The 26,789-nt window shown below is 41.6% G+C and overlaps 1 protein-coding gene across 1 annotated transcript in view; it reads left to right on the forward strand.

Annotated features, from left to right (window-relative positions):
* Window positions 1-24,728, forward strand: part of ADGRA1 (adhesion G protein-coupled receptor A1) — a gene marked incomplete at both ends in the record, with an annotated part of 473,204 nt that extends 448,476 nt beyond the window's left edge. The window contains 2 exons of the mRNA XM_083363639.1: window positions 19,230-19,331; window positions 23,516-24,728. Of these exons, the coding sequence (XP_083219765.1) occupies window positions 19,230-19,331; window positions 23,516-24,728 (1,315 nt within the window). The remainder of the gene's footprint in view (window positions 1-19,229; window positions 19,332-23,515) is intronic.
* Between the last annotated feature and the right edge of the window lie 2,061 nt (window positions 24,729-26,789).

Here is a 26,789-nt window from a genome sequence, read left to right on the forward strand (position 1 = left end):
TCAGATGGTGTTTTTTCATGCAGTTTCAGATCTTCCATGGAGCACATAACATCCCAGAGTTAATAATTGTCAATAAGAAAGAAAAATGTTTTGGATAATGGACATAGCAGTACCTGGAGGAAGCAAAACAGAAGAGAAAGAACAGAGAAAATCACAAAATACAAAGATCTGTAAATAGGAGTTTGGTTATTGGCGCTGGTGCCATACCAAAAAGCCTTGAAAGCATTAACAAAATTTCCATCTGTCAGTTACAAATGGCCACATTGCTTGGATGCACTCATGTACTGTACCAATATATTATAACATCCTAGGTTCTTGAGAAGAACACGATGCATATGAAGGCCAACAACAACTAAAGAACTGGCAGCTGTGATTTCACATTGTTGTGCTAACAACAACAACAACAACAATAATAATAATAATAATAATAATAATAATAATAATAATAATAATAATAATAATAATAATAAAATTAGTGAAATGTAAAACACAGAAAAACAATGAAGCAATTTTTAGGCCACCAGAGCATTTCTGTAAAGCCGATTCTTAAACGGTGTCAAAAATATTCAGTGATATGAAGCTAAGGGAAGGCATTATTTCTATTACAAGGAGGTGAAAAAGTCTTAATGACATGTGTTGACATTAGGTTTTCCAGTCTTAGCAAAATATAAAATAATAGCTTCCCTGAGGAATCAAAAAGGGGGCATTTTGCTAATTATAGGCACAGCTGGAAGATGGGCTAGAGAAGCATTGCCATGCATATAGGTCAGGTGCCAGCCATGCTGGGAGGTTTGGCAGTCAAAACAGTGGGCCAGAGGTTAGGCTGGAGGATGGTCCCTGCCTTTGGGCGTGGTGCATTTGCCACATCTGTGAGCCTGTGTGGGCCACACTAGGAAGTTTGGAGGCTAGAGGATTGGGCCAGAGAGCAGGCCCAAGGACAAACTACAGCAGGGATAGACTTCAATTCCCAGAATTCCTCGGCCAGCCAGTCTTAAAGTTGCCAAGTTTGAAAACCCCTGGACTACAGTTTCAACCCTGGCCATGGGTTGTGTTGGCCATTTATGTAGATCTGGTGTGGCTCACTCATTGTGCCTGTGGGCTTTGTGCTGGTTAGAGAAATGGCCAGAGCACTGGCCGCCTTTACAGCTCTGACCACAACGGGGCCGCATTTGTTGTGTTTGTAACCTCTTTTCTTGCCAGCCTCTGTCCTCATGGACTTTATAACTATTTGGGTTATATTTGGGATGTGGGTGTTGGCTAGGCTGTTGGATGAGGGGGGGGGGAATAGCAGTAGAGTGGCAGTGTCCTATGAACCCGAACCCTTCCCTGCACAGTGTCCACTTTTTAGCTGTGAAGGAAAAAGTGGATCAATCAGTCCAATTCCACCTGCCAGCTCGGAACCTCTGACTGTGTGATTCCTCCCACCTCTGGATGAGAGCCAGAGGTTGGGTAAGAGTGAATAAAAAGGGAACCCTTACCAGCTGGTAAGAATGGCAAGGAGGAGGCTCCTGTAAGTATGAGGGTCTTTGTATGTCTGTCTGTCTGTGTGTGTGTGTGTGTGTGTGTGTGTGCGTGTGTGTGTGTTTGTGGGTTGAGTTGGGGTGATGGTCACTTATTCCTGATAGGATTCAATAAAGCTGAAGAGCTTCAGGGTGCCCAGCTTCCCCTTCCTGGGATGGATAGGATTGAACACTGTGGGAGGCCCCCCGACCTTGGGAATTGAGGGCGGGCTGGATTAGAGGATAATACGGCCTTGGAGGGATATGAGCCAGCCAAAGAGTTACAATGCTAACAGGCACGGGGAGATATAGCTGGGAGACTAGGAGCAGGCCATTTTTTGGGAAGCCAGGACCAATGTCTCATACCAGTTTCACGTTCCAGCTCCTTGGCCTCAACCCTGGTTTTCAGCGGCTGCTTCTAAATGCCAGGCCAACCTATAATAAGGCCTCCCACATTTGCGATTTAATCGTTGATGAGAGGGCCAGCCCGGCATCTATTACCGAACCCTGGCTGGGCTTGTCAGATGGGGTGGCTCTTTCAGAGATAGGCCCAGCTGGGGTTAATCAGCCAAGACTTCAGGGCAGGGGTAGAATTGTGGGCAATTCTCTTCTATGAATCCCCTGCCGCCTTCAGGGACACTATACCACACACCCAGTGTGAGACCCTGCTCATTAAGTTGAGTTCTAGGGATCAGTTGGGAATGTTGTTGCACCAGCCTCCCTGTTGCATAGCAACCTCCCTGCCTGAACTCCTTGATTCCATTTCTGGGTTGGCAGTGGAGTTTTCCAGACTTATGGTCTTGGGAACTTCGATCTGCCTTGTCTGGAGGTGAGGTCTGAGATGGTCAGGACAGGCAGAAGTGACGATTTAACCAGAAGTAACTTCTTTTATCACTTCAGCAGTATGATCTGGCTATGAGTAATAAGTGGGGGGGGAATGGCATTTGCTCATATTTTTATACTCATTTATAGTGACCAATGTTGGCTTCAGGCCTCTAGTTTTTGATAATAAACTGTCTAAACAATATGTTCTCATCTGTCAAATAGTTGTTTGTAATAATGCCAACATGGCTGCGTTGTTCTGTGTTTTTGAAAACACCCAAGTTTATATTTGAATGTGACATTTAGGCTAAATTTCTTCTTGCCTCCATCTGCTAGAAGGGAAATAAAATGCTCAGGAGCTCCCAAAGCCACCTCTGGGATACAGTGGTAAATGTCTTGCTGTTTCCATTTAAAACAATGAAGTGGTATCTGCTGCTTTGCGAAAATACATGTCTATCGTTGACGAATCTAAGGATTGTCGTTGAGTCCAAGTAACGCAGAGGCAATCCATCTAAAATGTCATATGTGAATAAAAGCATCTGGTTGTGTAAAATGATTGCTTCTCTCTCTCTTTTTTAATAAATAATGTTCTGGTAGCTCTAAGGTATGTGGAGGCTTCTAGGATTGCTTTTTTTTTTAAGGTGCATCTTTCACTGAAATACGCATCCAAAGCTGGAGAGCCAAGTAAAATCAAATAAAGAAGAACAACATGTCTAGAAGGCCTCCAAAGGTGGGGTTCCAATTTCAGGATTTAGAATAGAGAAAGTCAAAGATAGTTTTGTATCCAAAGGGATACTGAAAATTAAAAGGACAAGGCTTCTCACGTGAATATTATATAACTGTGGTGGAGCATATGTTTTTATGCAAAGTTCCAAGTTTGATCTCCTAGGAAGGCTGAGCAGAATTCACGTTTGAACGAATGAGATAGAGAACAATTCAAGTCCCTTTAAAGGCAATTATATGCTCCATTTCTTTTTCTTTCTCTCCCTCTTTGACAAGAATTAAAATTACAACATGCTCAGTATGGGTTAAGCTAAAGCAGTTATGCAAATACAACCAAGTTGGCAGATTCAAACATTCAGATACTTAAAATGCTTGGTTGTATTTAACAGTTTGCAAAGCAATCAGGACAATGTTTGGCACAGTCTATTTATGAAAATGATGGTCTGTTACCTGCAGTGGCTCTGACCTCCTAACGACTGGAGCAGCGTGAAAAGATAGACTCCCGTGTCTGGATTCCTGCCTTGGGCAGTGGGTTGAAGTAAAAGAACTCCAATATCCCTCCCTATGATTGTAAAACCACAATTAAATTTCCACACTTCTCCACTCCGACCCAGTGATTCTTTCCTTGATACACTTTGGCCATTGTTATTCCCTCTGGGCATTAGGCAAAGACTGCTAATTCAAGATGAAGATCCCCCTCCCATCACTGCCCATCTAAGTGGAAAATTAATGGCAGGTAAAGACATTCAAATGCTTAGGTTTTCTCTTCTAGTCTTGTGCCTCCTAGACACATAAAATTGTGAGGTTACAGTCTGGCTTCTTAAAGGCTGAAGATGCAAAATACTAATAAGTTGCCACTTGCAATGCAAATATTTAAGTTACTTCAACCATGCTATTATTGCAAACGTTTGAAGTTTTGTTTCTTTGATACTCAGCTTTCTCTGAATGTCACACCTAGAAGCTATCCAGTCAAACTTTACTAGAACTCTACTGTGAGCCCAGTCCTTGGTGTACTTTCTTCAGATATCCTTCTACAACAACCTGAAGGCAAATATGTCATCTAAAATATTAGCCAAGACAATCTTTCTGAGGTGAATCACTGGCTCAGCTAACTTTTGATGATATATGCAGCTTTTCACTCTTTTTTTAATATTGCTCAGTCTCAGCAGAACTACTCATGAATTTAAACAGAGAGTCCTTGATCTAGACACATAATGATAGATCTAAAATTGTGATGGTAGAAAATACACATAGCTCAGATCGAAATGTTGGGTTGTACGAATTTTCTGATCCTGGTTTTTCATTTGAAGATAATGCAAATGCTGAGATGGTCTCTTCAGTGCTTTGATCTTGGAGAAATAAGTGGTTTCTTGTTTGTTGTGAAATATATCATTGCCTGTCCTACCAACCTCTCCCAACTGTGATTAGATGGGTTGTGTTTTTGGATGCTGTTCTTTCCTATATGATTGGCATGTCATTATCTGGTTCTTGTTATAACAATGCAGTACTACCTTACATTTATGTTGTTAATCATTGTGTGGTAAACAGGATGGAATGTAAAAGTTTAAATTTTTAAAATTAGATTTTCTTAGTTAAGAGTGATTTTTTTGTTTATATTAGTAGAGAAAGGGACGTGGTGGCTCAGTGGGTTAGGACGCTGAGCTTGTCGATCAGAAGGTCGGTAGTTTGGCGGGTTAAATCCCGAGTGCCGCGTAGCAGAGTGAGCACCTGTTACTCGTCCCAGCGCCTGTTACTCGTCCCAGCGAACCTAGCAGTTCGAAAGCACGTAAAAATGCAAGTAGAAAAATAGGGACCACTACGGTGGGAAGGTAACAGCGTTCTGTGCGCCTTTGGCGTCTAGTCATGCCAGCCACATGACCACGGAGACGTCCTCGGACAAGCGCTGGCTCTTCGGCTTTGAAACAGAGATAAGCACCAGCCCCTAGAGTTGGAAACGACTAGTACGCATGTGCGGGGGAACCTTTACCTTTACCTTATATCAGTAGAAAATTCCACAGAACTAAGAAAATTGATGAGATTTTTGATGCTGTAATTTTTGATGCTATAATTCAGTTTAAACTGACCATGAGGAATGACTCAAAATGCAGAGAACAAGATGTGGCCCAAATTTCAATCCCTAGACTTACATTGTATGACTGGAAGATCAAGAAATGTTTCATATCTCAATTGTTTTGGTTTAGACCAGGAATGTCCAACCTTGACAACTTTAAGACCTGTGGACTTCAACTGCCAGAATTCTTCAGCCAGCTTAGACTATAGTGAATCACTATTTTTCCATCACAGTGGGCAGGGGGGATGATGATGATAATGATAATAATGATGATACAAGTACATCAGATGGTTGAAGAAGAAAAAATGGCTTTGGAAGAATACCTGAAGGACAATGATGAAGATGCGCTGAAATTAATATATCAGGAAGGCTTACTGACTACTGGCCTACAAGAAAGACCAAATGAAGAACTGAATAGAGGCATGGGAAGACAAAGAACTACATTGCCAGTACATTAAAAAGTAGCTGGGAAAGCAGATAATAACAAGACCTGGCAATGGCTAAGAGCAGGAAAGTTGAAGAAAGAGAGTGAGGGACTAATTCTGGCTGCACAAGACCAAGCCTTAAGGAAAAATGCATACAAAGTCAAAATTGAGAAGACAGCAACAGACTGTAAGTGCTGCCTATGCAAAGAAGCTGAAGAAACAGTGGACCACCTGATAAGCTGCTGCAAGAAGATCTCACAGACTGACTACAAGCAGGGGCATGACAAAGTAGCAACAATGGTGCATTGGAAGATCTGCAAGAAATATCATTTGCCTGTTAAGGAAGAACTGGTGGGATCATAAAATAGAGAAAGTCATAGAAAATGATAAAGTTAAACTGCTCTGAGACTTCAGAATTCAAACAGACAAGCACCTGCAACATAATACCCTGGACTTAACAATTGTCAATAAGAAAGACAAAAAAGTCTGGATAGTGGACATGAAGTGCCTGGAGACAGAAGAATAGACAAGAAAGAACTGGAGAAGATAACAAAATACAAAGACCTAGAAATAGAAATAGAAAGACTGGCAAAGGCAAGCAAGGGTGGTACCAATAGTAATAGGTGCCTTGGGTGCAATCCCAAAACAACTGGAGCACCACTTGAACACCATTGGCATTGACAAATTCACCATTAGTCAATTGCAAAAGGCGATCTTACTAGGAACTGCTTCCATCCTGTGACGATATCTGTAATACCATCAAACATCCACATCTGCCTATCCCAAGTCCTTGGTAAGGACTTGATAGGTAGACAAAAATGCCAAATCCAGTCTGAACATCTGGCTGACTGTGTGATGATGATGATGATGATGATGATGATGATTAGTTTGATGAAATGCTTCAAAATGCCACAAGTGAAGAATGGTTAACAGCTGGTCGAACATACTTGATAACGAAAGACCCTAAAAAGAGCACAGAACCAAGCAACTACCACCCAATTACTTGTCTGCCAACAAAGTTCAAACTTTTTACAAGAATACTGGCAAATTCTGGTAAAATGAGGACCCAGATTGTTGCGGGCAATAAGCTGACTTTGTAATAATGCCGCTGGGGGGGGGGCGAAAGCCCTAATAAGCAGGCATATACAATCATCTGATGGAAAACAATTTGTATCCCGCAGAACAAAAAAGGAAATTATAAAAAATAAAGAGAAACAAAAGATCAGTTGCTCATTGACAAAGTGGTACTTAAAAATGCAAAATGACGAAAAACAAATTTAAATATGGCTTGGATTGATTACAAGAAAGCATTTGACTCATTACCCCACAGTTGGATTAATGCGTGTTTGGAAAACTTTGGAATCAGCAAAAACATCTGTACATTTTTGAAAGCAAATATGTAAAAATGGAAAACAGTTCTAACAGCAAATGGGGAGAACATTGGTGAAATCAACATCAGATGAGGAATCTTTTAAGGGGACTCACTTTCACCACTACTGTTTGCATTAATTCCATTGACAATAATATTACGAAACACAAAACTAGGATACCACATCTCAAGCCAGCATGGCAAGATAAACCATCTAGTATACATGGATGACTTAAAACTGTATGTGAAAAGCCACACTGAACTTGAATCAATACTCAGTGCAGTTCAACTGTTTAGCAGCGACATCAGAATGGATTTTGGACTTGGAAAATGTGCTATATTATCCATGCAGTGAGGAAAAATGGGAAAAATAGAAGGAATAGAACTGGGAAACGAAAGTATTATGAAAGCACTAGCAAAGGATGATAGTTACAAATACCTAGGCATATTGGAAGCAGATAACATCTTGAATAGAAAAGTCAAAGAGTCAACACAAAAGGAATACATCAGGAGAGTCCACAAAATACTAAAATCAAAGCTGAATGCTGGAAATATAATTAAAGCCATTAATGCCTGGGCAGTCCCAGTGATATGCTACCCAGCTGGAATTATCAACTGGACTTTGGCTGAATTGGAACACCTAGACCGGAAAACGCGTAAACTTTTGAATATGCACCACGCTCTACTTCCACGAAGTGACATCGACAGGTTGTACCTGCCAAGAAGAATAGGGGGCAGAGGGCTAGTGCAAATCCACCAAACTGTAGAAGAAGAAAAACGAAGTTTGAATGACTATTTGAATGACTATCAAAGTACAGAAAAATTGCTGCAGGCTGTGAAAACAGAGAGCGTTATAAAAATAACAGAAACAGAGGCAGAATATAAGGAAAAACGGCTGGATGACAGATTAAATAGATGGAAAACCAAAGCTTTCAATGGACAGCATTTGAAAAACATTGAAGGAAAATGTGATAACAACTTGACATGGGCATGGCTTAAGATGGGAACCATCAAGAAAGAAACAGAAGGTGAGTTAAAACAAGAAAATATCATACAGTCTTGGTTTCAATATACTCAATTGCAAACGAGGTGGAAGATAGATCAGAAAATTGGTATTACATTAACTGATGAAAATTTGGTAAAACAAATTAAAAGATCAAAACCGAGCACATATAAAGAGAATATATAATGCTTTAATAGAATTGGATTCTGAAACAGAATTAGTTAAAGATTGTATGATAAAGTGGGCTCAAAATATTCAAGAACCAATTTCATTGGATACATGGGAGGTAATTTGGGTTAGAAATGTGAAATTTACCCAGGCTCAAAATTTAAGAGAAAACTTTTATAAAATGTTCTATAGATGGCATTTGGATCCCAAAAAAGTGTCCTGCATGTATCCTAACTTACAGCCCAAATGTTGGAGATGTGGTAGTTTGGATGCTACCTATTATCATATATGGTGGACTTGTAGAAATGTTAAAGCTTTTTGGATTAAAATTTGGTGGAATATTCAAACGATTTTTAAGAGAAAGATAAAATTTTCTCCACAATTGTTTTTATTGGGTATTGTTATAGATTGTGATACTAAAGAAACAAATTTGATGTTGAATTTGATAACAGCAGCAAGGGTCTTGGTAGGTCAATATTGGAAGAAAGATAGTTTGCCTACTATAGAAGATTGGTCACTTAAGGTGTCAAATTTGGCAGAAATGGCTAAGATTTCTGCTTATTTGAAGGATCATTCACAAGAAAGATACATTTCGCTCTGGAGAAGATTGTATTCAGAACAAATGGGACTAAAAAGATTCATCTAGCTTATGAATGAATTATAGAATGTTATTATTAATATTAGTTTGTTTTTACAGTATTTTTATTAGTCTTTATTATATTTTTTATTATTTTTATTATTAGTATTGTTTAATAATATGGATATTATTTTGTTTTTATGTTATTATTATTATGTTTACTTTTATCTTGTTTGTGTTCATGTTAAAGGGGAGTTAAAGTGCATTAGGAACTTGGTTACATATATAGTTGGTTAATGTTATTTAGATTTTGATTGTTATTTTTGTAACCCTGTATTCAGTTCTGGGAAGTGGGGGAGGGGAAGGAGGTTGGTTTGGGGATTGGGGTTTGTATTGTAACTTTTTATAAAACTTTTTAATAAAAGAAAAAAAAAAGAAAAACAAGGTTTAATACTGGCTGCTCAAGTACAAGCATAACAAACTAATGGCATGAAAGCAAAGATACCAAAAAAAATTCTACTGACAATCTAAATTTCTGACTGCAACGACAAAGTATACATAGAATGAAGGCTACTGCTAAGCTTGTAAGCCGCCCTGAGTCTTCGGAGAAGGGCGGGATATAAATGGATTTTTTTAAAAAAAAAAAGTTGAAACTGTTTCACATTTAATATGTGAGTGCAGCAAAATCACGCAAACTGATTACAAAGCTAGACATGACTGAGTTGCTAAACTAATCCACTGGGCATTGTGTAAAAAATACGACTTGCCTGTGTCCGAGAAGTCGTGGGAACATGGGGTGGAAAAAGTTGTCAAGAATGAGAGGGTGAAGATCTTGTGGGACCTCCGAATACAGACAGATTGCCATTTGGAACACAACACACCAGATATTGCAGTTGTAGAGAACCGAAGCATACAGTTTATTGATATTGCTGTACCAGGAGATGCCAGAGTCGAAGAAAAAGAACTGGGGAAAATTACGAAATACCGCGACCTGGCCATCGAAACTGCGCGATTATGGATGAAACGTGTAACAGTGATATCCATTGTCATTGGGGCACTGGGAACTATGTCCAAAAACTTTGCAAAATACATCAAGAAATTGCAGGTTCCTGCAATAACTGCAGCAAAGCTACAAAAAACTGCACTACTTGGAGCATCTTACATTTTAAGGAGATACCTGGTTGACACCTAGGATGCTGGCAGCAACCCGTCTCAACCATTAGTGCTAGTCAATTTGAGTCTTCAGTTGACTGAGTTTCATGTTTTATGAATAAAAGTTTTATAATAATAATAATAATAATAATAATAATAATAATAATAATAATAATAATAATAATAATAATAATGTTGGAAGGGACCTTGGAGGTCATCTAGTCCAACCACCTGCTCAGACAAGAAACCCTATACCATTTCAGACAAATGGCTGTCTAGTCTCTTCTTAAAAACTTCCAGTGTTGGAGCATTCACCGTTTCTGGAGGCAGGTTGTTTCACTGGTTAATTGTTCTGTCAGGAAGTTTCTCCTTAGTTCTTTTTTTTATTAAAAAGTTTTTCAATACATTTTATCTTTAACAAAACAACCCCTTCCCATCCCCCCTTCCCAACCCAACCCAACCCTCCCACCCTCCCCTTCCCCCCTCCCCGACTTCCCAGAGCTAAATACAAGGTATAAAAGTAAAAAACAATCATAAACTACCATATGCTAACAAAAAATAAACTATTAAGTCTATCGCACTTTAGCTCTATAAAATGACTACAAGCAATATAAACACATCAATACTTATTTAAATGCTAAATGAAACTTTTTAGTCCCATATTTATTCTGGATGTAATCAATCCATTTTTTCCATTCCAAGATATATCGTTGTTGCGAGTGGTCTTTCAAATACGCCGAAATCTTTGCCATTTCCGCCAGGTTAGAAACTTTTAAAGTCCATTCCTCTATAGTCGGCAGTTCTTCCTTCTTCCAATATTGCCCTACTTGCTGCCGTAATTAGGTTCAACATCAACTTAATGTCCACAACAGTAGTATCAGTAATAATACCCAGTAAGAACAATTGCGGACAAAACTTTATCCTTTTCTTAAATATCTTCTGCATATTCCACCAGATTTTAATCCAAAATGCTTTAACCTTTTTACAGGTCCACCATATATGAAAATACGTTGCGTCTTCACCACCACACCTCCAACATTTAGGCTGGTAGTTCGGATACATACTTGCTAGATTTTTGGGATCTAAATGCCACCTATAAAACATTTTATAAAAATTCTCTCTTACATTTTGGGCTTGCGTAAATTTTACATTTCTCACCCAGATCTTTTCTCAAGTATCCATTGTAATAACTTCTTGAATATTCTGAGCCCACTTTATCATACGATCTTTAACAAGTTCTGTTTCTGAATCAATTTCTATCAATGCAAGATATATCCGTTTAATATGTGCTTGACCCTGATTTCTAATTTGCTTTACCAAATTTTCATCAGTCATTGAAAAACCAATTTTCTGGTCTTCTTTCCACCTGGCCTGTAGTTGCCCATACTGAAACCAAGTTTGAACAATCTTTTCTCCTCGCAAAAAATTATACAACTTCAAACGCCATACATTCCTCTCCAAACTTAAAATTTCCTTATATGTAGTCACATCATGTTTAAACCCAACATTTATGTTTTCTATTGCCAACATACGCTGGATCATGGAGAAAGCTAGAGAGTTCCAGAAAAACATCTACTTCTGCTTCATTGACTATGCTAAAGCCTTTGATTGTGTGGATCATAACAAACTCTGGCAAGTCCTTAAAGAGATGGGCATACCAGACCATCTTATTTGTCTCTTGAGAAATCTATATGCGGGCCAAGAAGCAACAGTGAGAACTGGACACGGAACCACTGATTGGTTCAAAATTGGGAAAGGAGTCCGGCAAGGCTGTATACTGTTGCCTTGCCTATTTAACTTATATGCAGAGCACATCATGAGAAAGGCAGGGCTAGATGAATCAAAAGTTGGAATTAAGATTGCCGGAAGAAACATCAACAACCTAAGATATGCAGATGATACCACTCTAATGGCAGAAAGTGAAGAAGAACTAAAGAGCCTCTTGTTGCGGGTGAAGAAGGAGAGTGCAAAACTTGGGTTGAAACTAAACATTAAGAAAACCAAGATCATGGCATCTGGCCCTCTCAATTCCTGGCAAATAGATGGGGAAGAAATGGAGGTACTGATAGATTTTATTTTCCTGGGCTCCAAGATCACTGCAGATGGGGACTGTAGCCAAGAAATTAAAAGACGCTTGCTCCTTGGGAGGAAAGCCATGGCAAATCTAGACAGCACACTAAAAAGCAGAGACATCACCCTATCAACAAAAGTGCGTATAGTCAAGGCTATTGTCTTCCCAGTTGCAATGTATGGCAGTGAAAGCTGGACCATAAGAAAGGCTGAGCGCCAAAGAATTGAAGCCTTTGAACTATGGTGCTGGAGAAGACTCCTGCGAGTTCCTTGGACTGCAAGGCGATCAAACCGGTCAGTCCTAGAGGAGATCAACCCTGAGTGCTCTTTAGAAGGCCAGATCCTGAAGCTAAAACTCAAATACTTTGGCCACCTAATGAGAAGGAAGGACTCACTGGAGAAGAGCCTAATGCTGGGAAAGATCGAGGGCAATAGAAGAAGGGGACGACAGAGAATGAGGTGGCTGGATGGAGTCACTGAAGCAGTAGGTATGAGCCTAGATGGGCTCCAGAAGATGGTAGAGGACAGGAAGGCCTGGAGGAACATTGTCCATAGGGTCGCGATGGGTCGGACACGACTTCGCAACTAACAACAACAACAACAACATACTTTTTCCAAACTCGCAACAAAGCATATCTTAAAATATGCACCTTAAACACATTATCTACCTTCTTATCATACAGGAAGTTTCTCCTTAGTTCTAGGTTGCTTCTCTCCTTGATTAGTTTCCATCCATTGCTTCTTGTCCTGCCTTCAGGTGCTTTGGAGAATAGCTTGACTCCCTCTTCTTTGTGGCAGCCCCTGAGATATTGGAACACTGCTATCATGTCACCCCTCACCCTTCTCTTCGTTAAACTACACATACCCAATTCCAGCAAGTCCAGACTTTCTAGAAGCTTGGCCCACTGACAAATTAGCAATCAACAAATATGTAGACTAAGAACCCATCTATGCACTATTCAAAAACAAATATCAAACAGAGAAGCAAACAGTGCAGATCATTGCAATTTCCACCATTAGGGAGAGGCTGCCTGCTGTTTTTTTCCCCAGTTATAACAACGAATCAGTACATAGAAAATAATATTAAGTTTACAGCAGCAATCTTATTGGACTTCGTAGAGAGCCAGAAAAGCTCTCATTGTGAAGAAATAAATTGTTTCAGGGGACAGGACATACATAGCCTCAGGGATGGGACAAGTAATAATAATAATAATAATAAGTTGGAAGGGACCTTGGAGGTCATCTAGTCCAACCCCCTGCTAAGGCAGGAAACCCTATACCATTTCAGACAAATGGCTGTCCAGTCTCTTCTTAAAAACTTCCAGTGTTGGAGCATTCACCACCTCTGGAGGCAGGTTGTTCCACTGGTTAGTTGTTCTAACTGTCAGGAAGTTTCTCCTTAGTTCTAGGTTGCTTCTCTCCTTGACTAGTTTCCATCCGTTGCTTCTTGTCCTGCTTTCAGGTGCTTTGGAGAATAGCTTGACTCCCTCTTCTTTGTGGCAGCCCCTGAGATATTGGAACACTGCTATCATGTCACCCCTCACCCTTCTCTTCGTTAAACTACACATACCCAATTCCAGCAACCGTTCCCTATATGTTTTAGCCTCCAGCCCCCTAATCATCTTTGTTGCTCTTCTCTGTACCCTTTCTAGAGTCTCGACATCTTTTTTACATCGTGGTGACCAAAACTGGATGCAGTATTCCAGGTGTGGCCTTACCAAGGCATTGTAAAGTGGTGTTAGTACTTCACGTGATCTTGTGCATATTCTTCCCACATGGTCTTCATTCACAACAATGGTGTTGTCAAGACAACTTCCCATTAGACTGCATTTCAAATGGAAAAAAAATGAACCTTCAGGGAATTCTCACATTTGGTATTCTTGCAGTCATCTCCCTGTCCTTGCCTCCGCTTTAGAGATCATAGCCTCCACTGTGACTCTTTTTGCTTTTTCTGAAGTATTGTGAAGGTGGGGCAATGTTAGATATCAGTGGTTTTCTGTTAGGCATTTAATCATGTAAACAGTTTTCTATTGCTATATCCACAACATCCTTACATGCTTCAAAATCTTATTTTAAAATTCCCCATAAACATTACCCTGAGTTTTCTAGTTCAGATTCTTGGCTTTTTTAAAGTCAAAATATATTACCGTGGGCTTCAGTGCTATAAAACTACTTGTTCATGTTTTTCCTGTCTTTTATATGAAAATCCCATTATATTGTTTGGCATTCCAGATAATTACTTCTGAGCTACCACCTTGTATTTACTTCTACCCCTCAAGCCATAGCTCGTGATTCTAGGAAAAGTTAATCCTATCAGTTCAAGGTCTGCCATTGTCTGACCTGAACTCAATAATTCACACCTTTTTTTCTATTAGCTCACAGAACTATGTGCAACTAATGAATTGCAGTTCCAATGTAATGTTTGAAATGGAACCATGGGGTCCTAATTGTTTCTGGAAAAATGTAAAATGGAAGGTTATCCGATGCTACCGCTATTCTCAGAAAATTTGAGATGCTTTCACTCTGCAACAATTCAGCAGAGGCAGAACTAGTAGTATAATCTCAATGTCAAGCCCTACGGGCTCGACACTTCACGGGGAGCCAGGGGAGCACGGTCGCGGTTACCCACGCAGCACCAGGAGCCCAGCCACGCCCACACCTACCAGCTGTCCAGCGGGCGAGCGTCGGATCCACGGGCGTGCTGCAAGCTGTGCAGCGGGCGAAGGCAGACGCCCGCGCTGCACCAGGCGCCCAGCCACGCCCACACCTACCAGCTGTCCAGCGGGCGAGCGTCGGATCCACGGCAGCGCTACGGGAGGCCACGCCGGTGCTGGCGGCCGGGGGACAGTCCGTCTCGGCTCAATCAGCTGGGAGGCGGATGGAAGCTGTTGCCGGGGCCCGTAGAGTTCGATCGGCTGGGAGGCGGCTGCAAGCTGAGCGGCGGCTTGAAACGGCTACGGCTGCGACTGCAGACACGCCGGCAGCGACGCAGGGCGCTGAACAGCTGCGCCCGGACTTTGGGGACCACCAAGGGGCCATGGGTGTGACGCAAGGGCTTACAATGGTGGAGGGGAGCACAACCGGGACTTTAGGGGGGTGGACTTGTGTTTTACTGCGCTGGGAATCACGGTGGCGGTGGAGGGAGTTGGGCGTGGGGTAATGAAGTAGGGGGGTGGAGTATTTATGCAGGCCAGGCGGATGCTGGTCTGCACGGGGGAGGGGTGGGGTCTAAGGGTGGGGCTGCTACCTTGTTACAGGCATAGAATAAAAGGCGCGTTGGAGAGTGTGACTCTCAACGCTGACTTTATTAATGCTTGGAGATCCTGACATTAAAGGTGCTCTCTGCAGTCATCCGTACTTCGTCGTGGTTTTTCCTGAGTGCCTGTTATTCCCGGCGGAGACGAGGGTTTGACACTCAACCAAAGAACCTGTTTCTCAGATGATAGTGCATCTAACCTTGGTGAGATTCAGAAACAGTCCTTGTGGGACAGGGGTTTCATAACAAACCCTGCAAATTAACGTCCAACATTTCCCGCATCAAAGTATAAGCTTGACGTGTCAGTCTGGTGGCCTCCAGTTCTTCTGTCCCAAAGGTGCTTTTTCAAAAGACAAGTGGACTGTTTTTCCTTGAAGACATTTCGCTTCTCATCTGAGAGGCTTCTTTGGTTCTGGCCATTTGCTTCTCTGCATTGTGAGATTTGTGTTCACTTAGAACAGGAGTCTTTCAAACTTGGCCCTTTTATGACTTGTGGACTTCAACTCCCAGAATTCCTCAGCCAGCATGAGAGATCGAGAGATCCTTCACTTTCTTGGCTGCTCCATGCCTTCGGTGCATTCACAGAGAATGGAGGTCTAAAGTAACGCAAGATCACACGAGATCAGTGGCACGAGAACTCACACTGCTTATCTTGCGTGATCTCATGGTAGTTTAGGCTTCTTTTCTCTGCAACAGAAAATGGAAGAAAAGCCGGGGGAGGCTTGTGCATGCCTCTGGGAGCCCAATCCGGGCGTCTGAGGCCTTTACCGGGCTGCTGCCACCCAGAAAGGAACCTGGGAATATTTTTGTGGACCTCTGAAGGCCTGATCCAGGCGTTGCATGCCTTTTCTGGGCTGCTACCACCCAGAAAGGAGGCCAGGGAATGCTTCCACGTGCCTCTAGAGCCCCAGTCTGGGCATTGGAGGCCTCTTCCGGACTGCTGCCACACAGAAAGGAGGCCAGGGGTAGCTTCTGGAGACCCAATCCAGGCATCGGTGGCCTTTTCCGGGCTTCTGCCACCCAGAAAGGAGGCTAGGGGAGGCTTCAGCTGACCTCTGGAGGCACGATACGGGCGTTGGAGGCCTTTTCCAGGGCCCTGCCTTCCGTAAAGGAGGCCGGGGATGCTTCCACAGGCCTCCGAGGGCCAGAACAGAGGCCATGGGTGGTGGCCATGTGCTTCCAGAGGTCCGTTCTGGGCCTAGGAGGCCTCCCTTTGCTCTTGTCAGGAATAGAGAAAGAAACAAAGAGGCTGGAGAGGAGACAGATCTTCACAAGCTAAGTGACCCAGCGTGGCAGGATTGGGCAGGGGAGCAATTGTGGGGATCCTAGGGGAGTGAGTTTGAAGTATCTCGGGGGGGGGGCTTGGGTGGTCTCCAGCCAGTGGCCTGTTCCATAACTAGGGCCCCCATGGCCTTCCCCACCCTGAAATACCTCATGTTCACTTAACGAGCTGTGCATTCACCCATGCATTAAATTAGCGAATGCATGAGCGAAAGCTGGAAGTGAATCGCATTCAAGGTACAAGACTCACTCCTACAAATCCTCAAATTGGGAATGGAATGGGCAGGCTCCATTACATTCGTAAGTCGAGGACTAGCTGTACCTTCTCCCAAGCAGTGTTTACTCTTTTTTTTTTTTAGAAAATTTTATTAAATATACATTTAAAAACAAAAGTGGACATGATTCAATTTCCCTAGCTACAACACTGCTATTAGTATTATGTTACAGAAAGAAATAACAAAAACCTAAAATACAGTCTATAACGGGACCGAGTATAACAAACTGTACATATAACATCTGTCGGTTTTTTTTTAGTAAACTGTCATTCAGTCCTCAGCATTATATTTACATGTCTTTCAGTTATGTCCATTATATAGATGCTAATAAAAAAATCCTTACATTATCAACCAATCAAGCAATGTTTATCTCAGCGATCCTCCTTAACTCTAACCAATTGTACAAATTTTGCCAAATTTCATAATACTCTTCTGTATAACTCTTCTGGGCCTCCCTTCTGGGTAGTTTGCAGATACTGCTCTAATTTTCCTTTTCAAAAAGCACATAAGGACATTTTAAGAAGGAAAGCTTGAGAGATGTAGCCTCCTCCGCGCCACAGTGAATAATACCAACTTAGCCTGGGGCCAGCTGCTAAGTGTTCGAGGGAGCCAGAATCAGCAGAGGCCAAGGCAGTGGCTGGAGGCAGCAGGCTTATCATAATTTATTTTATCAAATTTCTACATTGCACATCACACTTGTGTGACTCTGAGCAGTTTGCAGATAAGACAGCAAAAATCATGTGAAAGCTGTAATGGAAAACAAAGTTAAAACCCAGACTGAAGACAGAGTTTAAAAAAGAACAATTGCAGAGTTAAGAAGGCAGAAGAAGTGCCTTCAGCCCACCAACCACCTCCAGGGTTGCAAGGCACGCTGAGGACCCCAGGCTGGTTGGCAGAGCCAGGTCCCCGTGCTCTTCCGCAAGGCTGGAAGAGTGAGGGAGGGGCTTCCCTCGCTCCTGGGAACAAGCTGTTCTATAGGGTGGGGGCAACGGCAGGGAAGTTTCTTTTCCTAAACCCTGTAGGCAGAATTTCTGAATTACGTATAATACTAAATAGATTTTTTCACTATATGTATATATGCATATCACTATATCAATGTTAGAAGGGACGCGGTGGCTCAGTGGATTAGGACGCTGAGCTTGTCGATCTGAAGGTCAGCAGTTTGGCGGGTCGAATCCCGAGTGCCGTGTAGCAGAGTGAGCGCCTGTTACTCGTCCCAGCTTCTGCCAACCTAGCAGTTCAAAAGCACGTAAAAATGCAAGTAGAAAAATAGGGACCACTGCGGTGGGAAGGTAACAGCGTTCCGTGCGCCTTTGGCATCTAGTCATGCTGGCCACATGACCACGGAGACGTCCTTGGACAAGCACTGGCTCTTCGGCTTTGAAACGGAGATGAGCACCGGCCCCTAGAGTCGGAAACGACTAGCACGCATGTGCGGGGGAACATTTACCTTTTACCTATATCAATGTTGCCCGATGTAGTGCTCACACTTTCCTCTCCTGTGTGCCATCTTTATTTGGTATTCTTGGCTTTGGATTGTCCTGGCTTTTAGCATCTCTATTGAAGAGATGTTCTAGCTTAGCAATATGTCTTCTTCTTGTTCTCTACATCTCTTTGGGACAGAACAATATTGTTTAGAGCAGGGGTCCTCAATCTTGGCAACTTTAAGACTTGTGGACTTCAACTCCCAGAATTCCTCAGCCAGCAAAGCCGGCTGAGGAATTCTGGGAGTTAAGGTTGAGGACCCCTGGTTTAGAGCACCAGTTCCCATATCTGCTATCAAAAGTTTTGCTGTGCACTAATATTTACAAACGGAAAGTTCAAGATTGGAAGCTCATGGGTTCAGGTTTGTATTAATTACGTAATCAAGTCAGATACAACTTCTGGTATTTTTTCCAACGTGAAACAAAACAATGGCTTGTCCAAAGCCTGTATGTGATATATTTTTGTCTCATTAGCTCAGATTCTAGATTGGGAATAGAGAAGACACTGCCAAGTTTACAAAGGATAATGTCTTAATTTAATAGGCCTTTTGCAAGGTTATACCTTTTAATATATTAGAAGTTGAATAATAATACATGTCACACATAATACATGTGGCCATTCTGCTTGAAATTGTGGTTTGGCTAATTTTTCAGAATCAAATTATTTGATCTTCTGCATTTAAACAAACATCTTCACCAACAGTAATTCCTTTTTGTTTGAAAACAGCTTTCATTTTTAAAACTGGAATGTTGGGATTTTCATTTTTTTTCTTACTGGAGGGTCGTATCCATGGTTAAATGAAAATATATTTTTATTGAAATGTCCCAATTTTGAATGCATTTCACACTAAAATGCTAAACTATATGTCTCTAAATTTAAATCTTTTGCTTCCTAGATCACCACACTGTGTTTTTCAGTTTATTTCCAGTTTTAATGGGTGGTTGAAACTGATGAATTGAGTTACATTCTGCTTTCAAAGGCTCGTTTCAAATATTAAAAATCTTAACCTGATGCCAAGCAAATTCACCTGTCAAATAATTGTCTTTGAAACAGGTTCTATCTGATTAGTGGAGGAGTTCCTTTTATTATCTGTGGAATTACTGCAGCAACCAACATAAATAATTATGGGATAAAAAGTTACGCTGGAGCTCAGTTGTAAGTATATCCGTTTATTTTCCATGTATGATGCCACTGTTATTTCCTCTAAGAGTAAGTCATGATTAAATAACTTTCAGTCTGGATCCATAGCACCTAATCCAGGATCCCTGTCAAGTTAGTTGATTCCCCATCAGCATGTGGTTTTTGTCATTTTATAACATTACGTATTATACTCTGCACACAGCCTAAAAACATTCAATTATGGTTTTTAATGTTTCTAAAGTAAATATATAAATGCACGAGGGGACACACACCTGTTTAGAAATCCACTGATTTCTTCTAAATGCATTGATTTAATTGAGTACTAAAAAGTACTAAAGGAGCATTAATAAATTGTGTATTACAATAGTTTGATAGCATTTAAGAAAAGCATTATCAAGTAATGTCCTGGCAGATTTGGTGTTCCCGTATTTGTAGAAAAGTGGAGGAAATAAAGCAAATTGTGTTTTTCCTTCATGAAAATACTTTTAGGTAATTTCATTTGAGAAATACATTAGAAAATTGAAGAACCGTGGCAAAACTCTTCTGGAAGTTCTATCCTATTAAAACGTATTTATTCCATCACGTGTGATTAGACAATCACTTATAATCAACAGGATGTTAAAAGATCTGATTATTTATGTTCATAAACTTGTGGGAGACTTTCCTGCCAGCACTTTTACAGAGGTTGTGCTACTTTAGTTTAATGACTTTAATCACAGGCAATCAATACCAGATATCACAATATGAGTAGAAAACCAGGAAGCAGGTGGAGGGGTAAAATTGCTCAGGGGAGAAAGAGGTAGACTAAATCACAGCACAGTGTAGCGTATGCCTTATTCATTTTTCACAACACGACATATTAATGTAGACTTTCTAATTTGAGTGTTTTTTTACGGAGCTAAGTTTGGAAGTGGCCTGCGATAAAGACCATTTTGAAGATACCCAGGGAAGGGGACAATGCCATTGGCTCTCACTTCATTTTACTTGCTATATACTGTGCAGCTCTTGAAAGACTTTTGGGATATCTAGAGATTGTCTGAGGGAAGGTTTTGTTTTGTTTTGTTACAAATCAAGCAAACTGTTCTGAGGAATCAGAGGAAGCTGTTAATATTTTATGTGTTACTGAGAAGTGCTTGAGAGCAGAGAAATTCAAATAAGGCTGCATGGCACACCCTGAAAGGTACATTTGAGCATCTACTGAAGCAGCTCAGAGTTTATCCCCTTGTTCATCCTAGTGCCTGGAAAGAAGAGCCTCTGTAAGTGGCTGCTCAGGATATTTGGGGGAGGAAAAAACCTATACTCAGGAGTCCCTGGAATAAAACTAAGCAAAGCCACCACAACAGCAATAAGGAAGAAAATAACAGATAGTGCAGTTGGCTTAGTGACTGTTCAAAGTTAAAATGACACTGAAAAATGTGACATGATCATTTTTCACATTTACGAGCATTGCAGCATCCCCATGGTCAAAATCCGGTTCCTTAGCAACTAACTCATATTTATGACAGTTGCAGTGTCCCGGGGCCACGTGATCCCATTCTGCGACCTCCTGCCAAGCAAAGTCAAAGGGGAAGCCAGATTCACTTAAGAACCGTGTTACTAATTTAACAACTGCGGTGATCCACTTAACAAATGTGACAACAAAAGTTGTAAACTGGGGCAAAACTTCACTTCACTTAGCAATGTAAATTTTGGCCTTTATAGCGGTCGTACGTTGAGGACTATCTGTAATTATGAATTATTTTCATAGTCATGCAGCATATGAATTATTAGGCCTGGCTCTTAGAAGAAGAATATGTTGCCCAGCACAGTACAGATTGTATCGTTGTACCCCAACTAGGGAGGTCATCTTAAAGTCAGGGGGCTACCACTGACTTAAAGCCAGGGGGCTACCACCATTCCAGGACAGCCACTCACTCACTATTCTTCCCTAGTGGAGATGTTTACAGGTAGTCCTCAATTTACAACCAGTCACTTAGCATCCATTCGAAGTTAGGAGGGACCTCCCTGAAGTTACTTACAGCCCGTTTTGAAAGGTATGATGGCCACACCCGCCCCACAGACTCACCTTTACAGCCGCTCGCAAGCATTTCGGGGTAACTTGAGTGCAATTCACAACTTTTTTTCTTGGCAGTTCCACTGTTTTCAGAGAAATGGAGTTGCTTAAAAACAGCAGCTTTCACTCAGTGACCACTGCAGTTGCTAAACAAATACCACCACAAAAAATGTACAAAAAGAAAAGAAAACAAAACTCAAGTGGAGTCATGTGGTGCTTCAGCTTACAACTGCAACAAACCTATGACAATAATTTTGGGTTTAATTACAGTTGTAGGTTGAGGACTACCTCTAAATGATTATTTAAATTCATATATTACTTTATCCAGCTGTGGGCACTGGGTTCGTGGATAAAGGCTTTTGTTCTTCCAGGCTTATGTATGTTAACTGCTCCGCTCCTTCACATTAGCTGAGAAGAGTCTGCAAGCACACTGACAAAAAAATTTGTATACTAATGGCTCTAAGTAAGCCCCATTTCCCATCTTTTTTTTCTTTTAATTGGAATCAAGGAGAGAATTCAAGTGGGGATGTAGGGAGGGGACAGGGAAAGGGTCCGAGTGACAAAAGTGTGTGTTGCAGTATAAATCACATGCCTGCCGTACCTATGTCCAATGTAAGGGACATTGTAAAAGGATAGTGTTAGTGTTGTGACATTGCAATGCACATTTGATCACCGCTTTATCCTTGTAGTTTGTGTCTGATAACTATGAGTGAGTGAATCCCTAAACATCCACAATTTTTCCTCTGGGTATGCACTCAAGATTTGACAATACACTGCAAGGTAATTTTATTAGCTGTGTTTCAAAACCAGAGTATTGCATTTGGTATCTAGAGAGGTTTAATGAAAACTTATTTTCTTGTATGATATGAGAGCCAGCATGAGATCGAGATTAAAAGTTTCACATTTACCTCAGCCACTGAGCTCACTGGGGCACCTCTGCAATAGGCTGAGATCCTATCAGAAATATTACTTAAAATCTCCGTTTTAAAAACTGTGCAATGGGTAAAAACCAGATAGGTGTTACAGATAGTCCTAGACTTACAACTAGAATTGGGACCCAAATTTTCATTGCCAAGCAAGGTGGTTCACTGAATCATGCCTGAATTTATTACCTTTTGCCGTGGTTGTTAAGCAAATTGTTGTTGTTAAGTGAATCCTGCGGTCATTAAGCAAGTCCCACTCCCCCCCCCCATTGACTATGGAGATTCTTAGTTCTCCAGATCGTGATTGTCTCAAAGGTTCTTTTTCAAAAGGCAACTGGACTTTCTTTTTTCTCTTTGAAGACGTTTCGCTTCTCATCCAAGAAGATTCTTCAGTTCTGACTGAATGGGAGTGGTGGTGGATATGGAAGGGTTTATTTTCCTTTGCAGTCATCCAGTTGTTAGCATCCTCTCTGAAAGCCGTTGAGGCCCTTTGGGGTTTTATCTTTGGGGGTTTTATCCGTGCCATCAGGTTCACCTGCAAATAGGTGTGGAATCTTCTTGGAACTGCTGAAAGGACTGTGTTGTAAACAGGAGACAGGTGGTTCAAGTGACCCTGACGGCACAGATAGATGGCTCTCAGACAGAGCGCTAAGGACCAGATGACTGTAAAGGAATATAAATCCTTCCATTTCCACCCCTGCCCTCAACATTCAGTCAGAACTGCAGAAGCGTCTTGGATGAGAAGCGAAACATCTTCCTCAAGGAAAAAAACAGCTGCCTTTTGAAAAAGCACCTTTGAGACTTCCCCCATGGACTTTGCTTGTCAGAAGCCCAGTTGGAAAGTCACAAATGGCGATCATGTGAATCCGGGACACTGCAAGTGTTGGAAATGCGTGCTAGTTCCAAGTGCCCAAATTTTGATCATGTAACCCTGGGGTTGCTGCAAGAGTTGTACAGTGCAAGGACCGGTTTATAAGTCACTTCTTTCAGTGACATTTTAAACTTTGAATAGTTGCTAAATGAACGGTTTAAGTAAGTAGAGGACTACCTGCAGTAACCTTCACTGTACCTATGTAAATCCCATTTTTGCAGAGGACATATTTTTTTCTAAACCATTTGCAGTTTATTATAAATGTCTATTTTGCATTAGCAGGTAATTTGTCTTCCATATTATTAATTGGATTTCTTTCTTTTTTAAAAAACTCTATCCCACCGATGTATAGTTGTTGGATGTCATGGGAGCCAAGCCTTGGTGCATGTTATGGACCACTTGCATTCATTGTTCTGGTAACGTGCATTTACTTCCTCTGCACCTATGTGCAATTAAGGCGTCATCCAGAACGCAAGTATGAATTAAAGGAAAGGATAGAAGATCAGCAGAGGTTGGCAAGTCCTGAACTTGGCCACGGTCACCTGACCGACCTTGGATCAGTTTCCCAAGCAACCTGTTCAGTGATGTCTTCATCCTTGTTGGAAAATGAGCACTCCTTCAAGGCTCAGCTTCGAGCTGCTGCGTTCACTTTGTTTCTGTTTACTGCCACCTGGACTTTTGGCGCCCTGGCTGTCTCCCAAGGACATTTCTTGGATATGATATTTAGTTGCCTGTATGGAGCATTTTGTGTAACCTTAGGACTCTTCATCCTCATCCATCACTGTGCCAAGCGAGATGATGTGTGGCATTGTTGGTGGTCCTGTTGCCCTTCTCGAAGAAACACCTACTCGGTGCAAGTCAACGTCCGTCCAAAAGTTAACGTCAACGGTGAAAGCCAAGCTCATGCCTCATGTCTTCAAGACTCACCGTGCCCAGGTAAATCGGCTGTTTTTAATCACCCAGCCATCAGTCATTGCAAACTCACCAATCTACAGGCTGTTCAAAACCACGTCAACTGCCTTTCACCGGTCACACCCTGTTGTGCAAAAATGCATTGCGATCAGCTCCTGGAAGATGAAGCTCACATTCATGTACACAACGAAGGGACTTTCAGACCCAGCATGCACATTCACAGATGTTTGAAAAGTAGAACTAAACCACGATATTTCAGCCGACATCGATCAGCAGGAGAAAGGGAGTATGCTTACCACATTCCTTCAAGTATTGATGGCAGTATACACAGTTCACATACAGACAGTCCACACAGTACACATGAGCGTCACTCAGGCCACAGGCGGCCCTGTTGTGCAAAAAACAGTCCTTATCCAACCATCACTCAGCCTGAAAGTAGTGATGCAAGTACTGTGATCTATAGTTGTGCTAAAGTCCCAGAAACTGAGACAGGCCCCCATTTTGAAATGCATCCACGGACACAGTCCTTGCCCTTTAGCACAACCAGTCACAATGGAATTCTAAAGGGAAACCTGCATGAAGCCATGATCTACAGTTCAGATAGTACAGGAAATATCAAAACAGGGCCATGGAAGAATGAAACTACTGTGTAGTTGGTAGGCCACATTTCTCGACTTGCAGCTCAAAGCATCTTAGACTGCAAACCTATATACAGCAATTTGGGAGTAAGCCCAATTAAATTCAGTGGGCTTACTTCTGAGTAGACCTAGGTAGGTTTGTACTGTTGGTCTTTGTTTTCCTTCTAAACTGAATACGTTTCTACGTGTTTGTGTAGCACATAAGATAACTCTACAGGTTTTCAACCTATTTTTTTTCCCTTAAGGCTTTTAAAAAGCAGGGGCAGTCTTGAAATTATTTTTAAAAGAATGATAGAACAATGTTCAAGGAAGAACAAAAATGTAAATCTAGGAAGCAGACGTAAGAGGTGTTTATTACTACAGATAGTCCTTGACTTATGACCACAACTGAGATTCGAATTTCTGTCGTATGTTGTTGCGGTCATAAGTAGGGTTGGACCCAATTTTACGATAATTTTTATGATAGTCATTGTGAATCACTGCAATTGTTAAGCAACTCCCATGGTTACTAAGCAAATCTAGCTTCTCCAGTGGGCGGGGCTTTATTTTGCCCAAATCACATAACAGCAGGATGTGGCAACTGGTTATAAATGTGAGTTAGTTGCCAAGTACTCAATGCAAGAGTGGTAGATGAAAGTACAAATCATAAGTTACTTTTCCCAGGCCATTTATTTTTGAACCATTGTTAAACAAAAAGTCATAAGTCAAGGACTTCTTATATTATGTAATGTGATTGTTTTCCTTTTATTTTATTTTTAATCTGTATCGGCATCAGATACTTTTCTACACATATCGTCATCACCGCCTTTCCTTGATTATTTTTGCAACACAAATGGTCTTCTATTAATTTTTGAAGTCAGCAGAAAAAGAAAGGATTTTATAACCAGCCTAACACAGCTTTTTAGGCCTATAAAAACGATACTGCCTCTAAAAATCTTCTATAGCCTATGGCGTGTGAAACCATATAGTATATATGTCACTGTTTTGTCTTCTCTCTCTTTGGAAAGAAACACTAGGTAAAGTCCTATGTTAACATCTACAGTGCTGTACTGGTTGTATTTCTTTTTTGTTGTTGTTAAGATTATTGTTATTAATAATAATATTTTTAATTTCTGCATGACATCTGTCAGGATAATGCCATTTGTTGTTTTCTAATGTTGCATATGTACAAACGAAAAAAAAATACCCTATTGTAAAAGGCTGTGACCTATCCATGTTGGTATTAATCTAGAGCATTTTGATTCTACGAAAAGAAAAAAGGGAAACGTATCTTCTGAACCCCTTTAAGTGGCACAATCCTTTCTAAGAGGTTAAAAGATTGCTTTGATAAGGGTGCACTCTAATGTCTCCGCAAAGCATGTCCCATTGAATGTGGCACTGTGTATGTCTCTAGTAGCTGTCTCTCCACCAGTTTCACTCTTTGGTCCATTTGCCTTTGGGAATTAACCTGTGAGTAGCCCTATCATCATCAATCAAGGCAAAGTAGTGCTTTCCCATTAACTCTTTGAGGATTGCAGTTGTTCGCTTAAGAAATAAAGTAGGGCAGGGGTGTCAAACTCAATTTCATTGAGGGCCGCATCAGCATTGCGGTTGCCCTCAGGGGGCCGGGTGGGTATGGCCAGGGTGGGCATGGCCTACTGGGTGGGCGCAGCTGGAGTTCGTATGGCCTACTGCAGGGGTGTCAAACTCAATTTCATTGAGGGCCGCATCAGCATTGCGGTTGCCCTCAAGGGGCCGGGTGGGTATGGCCAGGGTGGGCATGGCCTACTGGGTGGGCGTGGCTAGAGTGCGTATGGCCTACTGGGTGGGCATGGCCAGCTCTACATCGTTTGCATCAAGGGTGCCTATGGGGGCCTGGGCAGGAGTGGGACAGATCTGAGGGTCTCTGGCAGAAGGAGGGTCTCTGGGCCAGGGCCAAGGCAGTGGGGGCCGTTCCCTCACTGTTTCCAGGATGGCTTCGCGGGCCACATGAAACCACTTTGCAGGCCGGATCCGGCCCCCGGGCCTTGTGTTTGACATGTCTGAAGTAGGGCATCAGCAGCCCGAGCTAAGCACTTTGAAAATGTATTGATGTCA

The sequence above is a fragment of the Vipera ursinii genome (assembly GCF_947247035.1).
Source record: "Vipera ursinii genome assembly, chromosome: 5".
Classification (NCBI taxonomy): Eukaryota; Metazoa; Chordata; class Lepidosauria; order Squamata; family Viperidae; genus Vipera; species Vipera ursinii.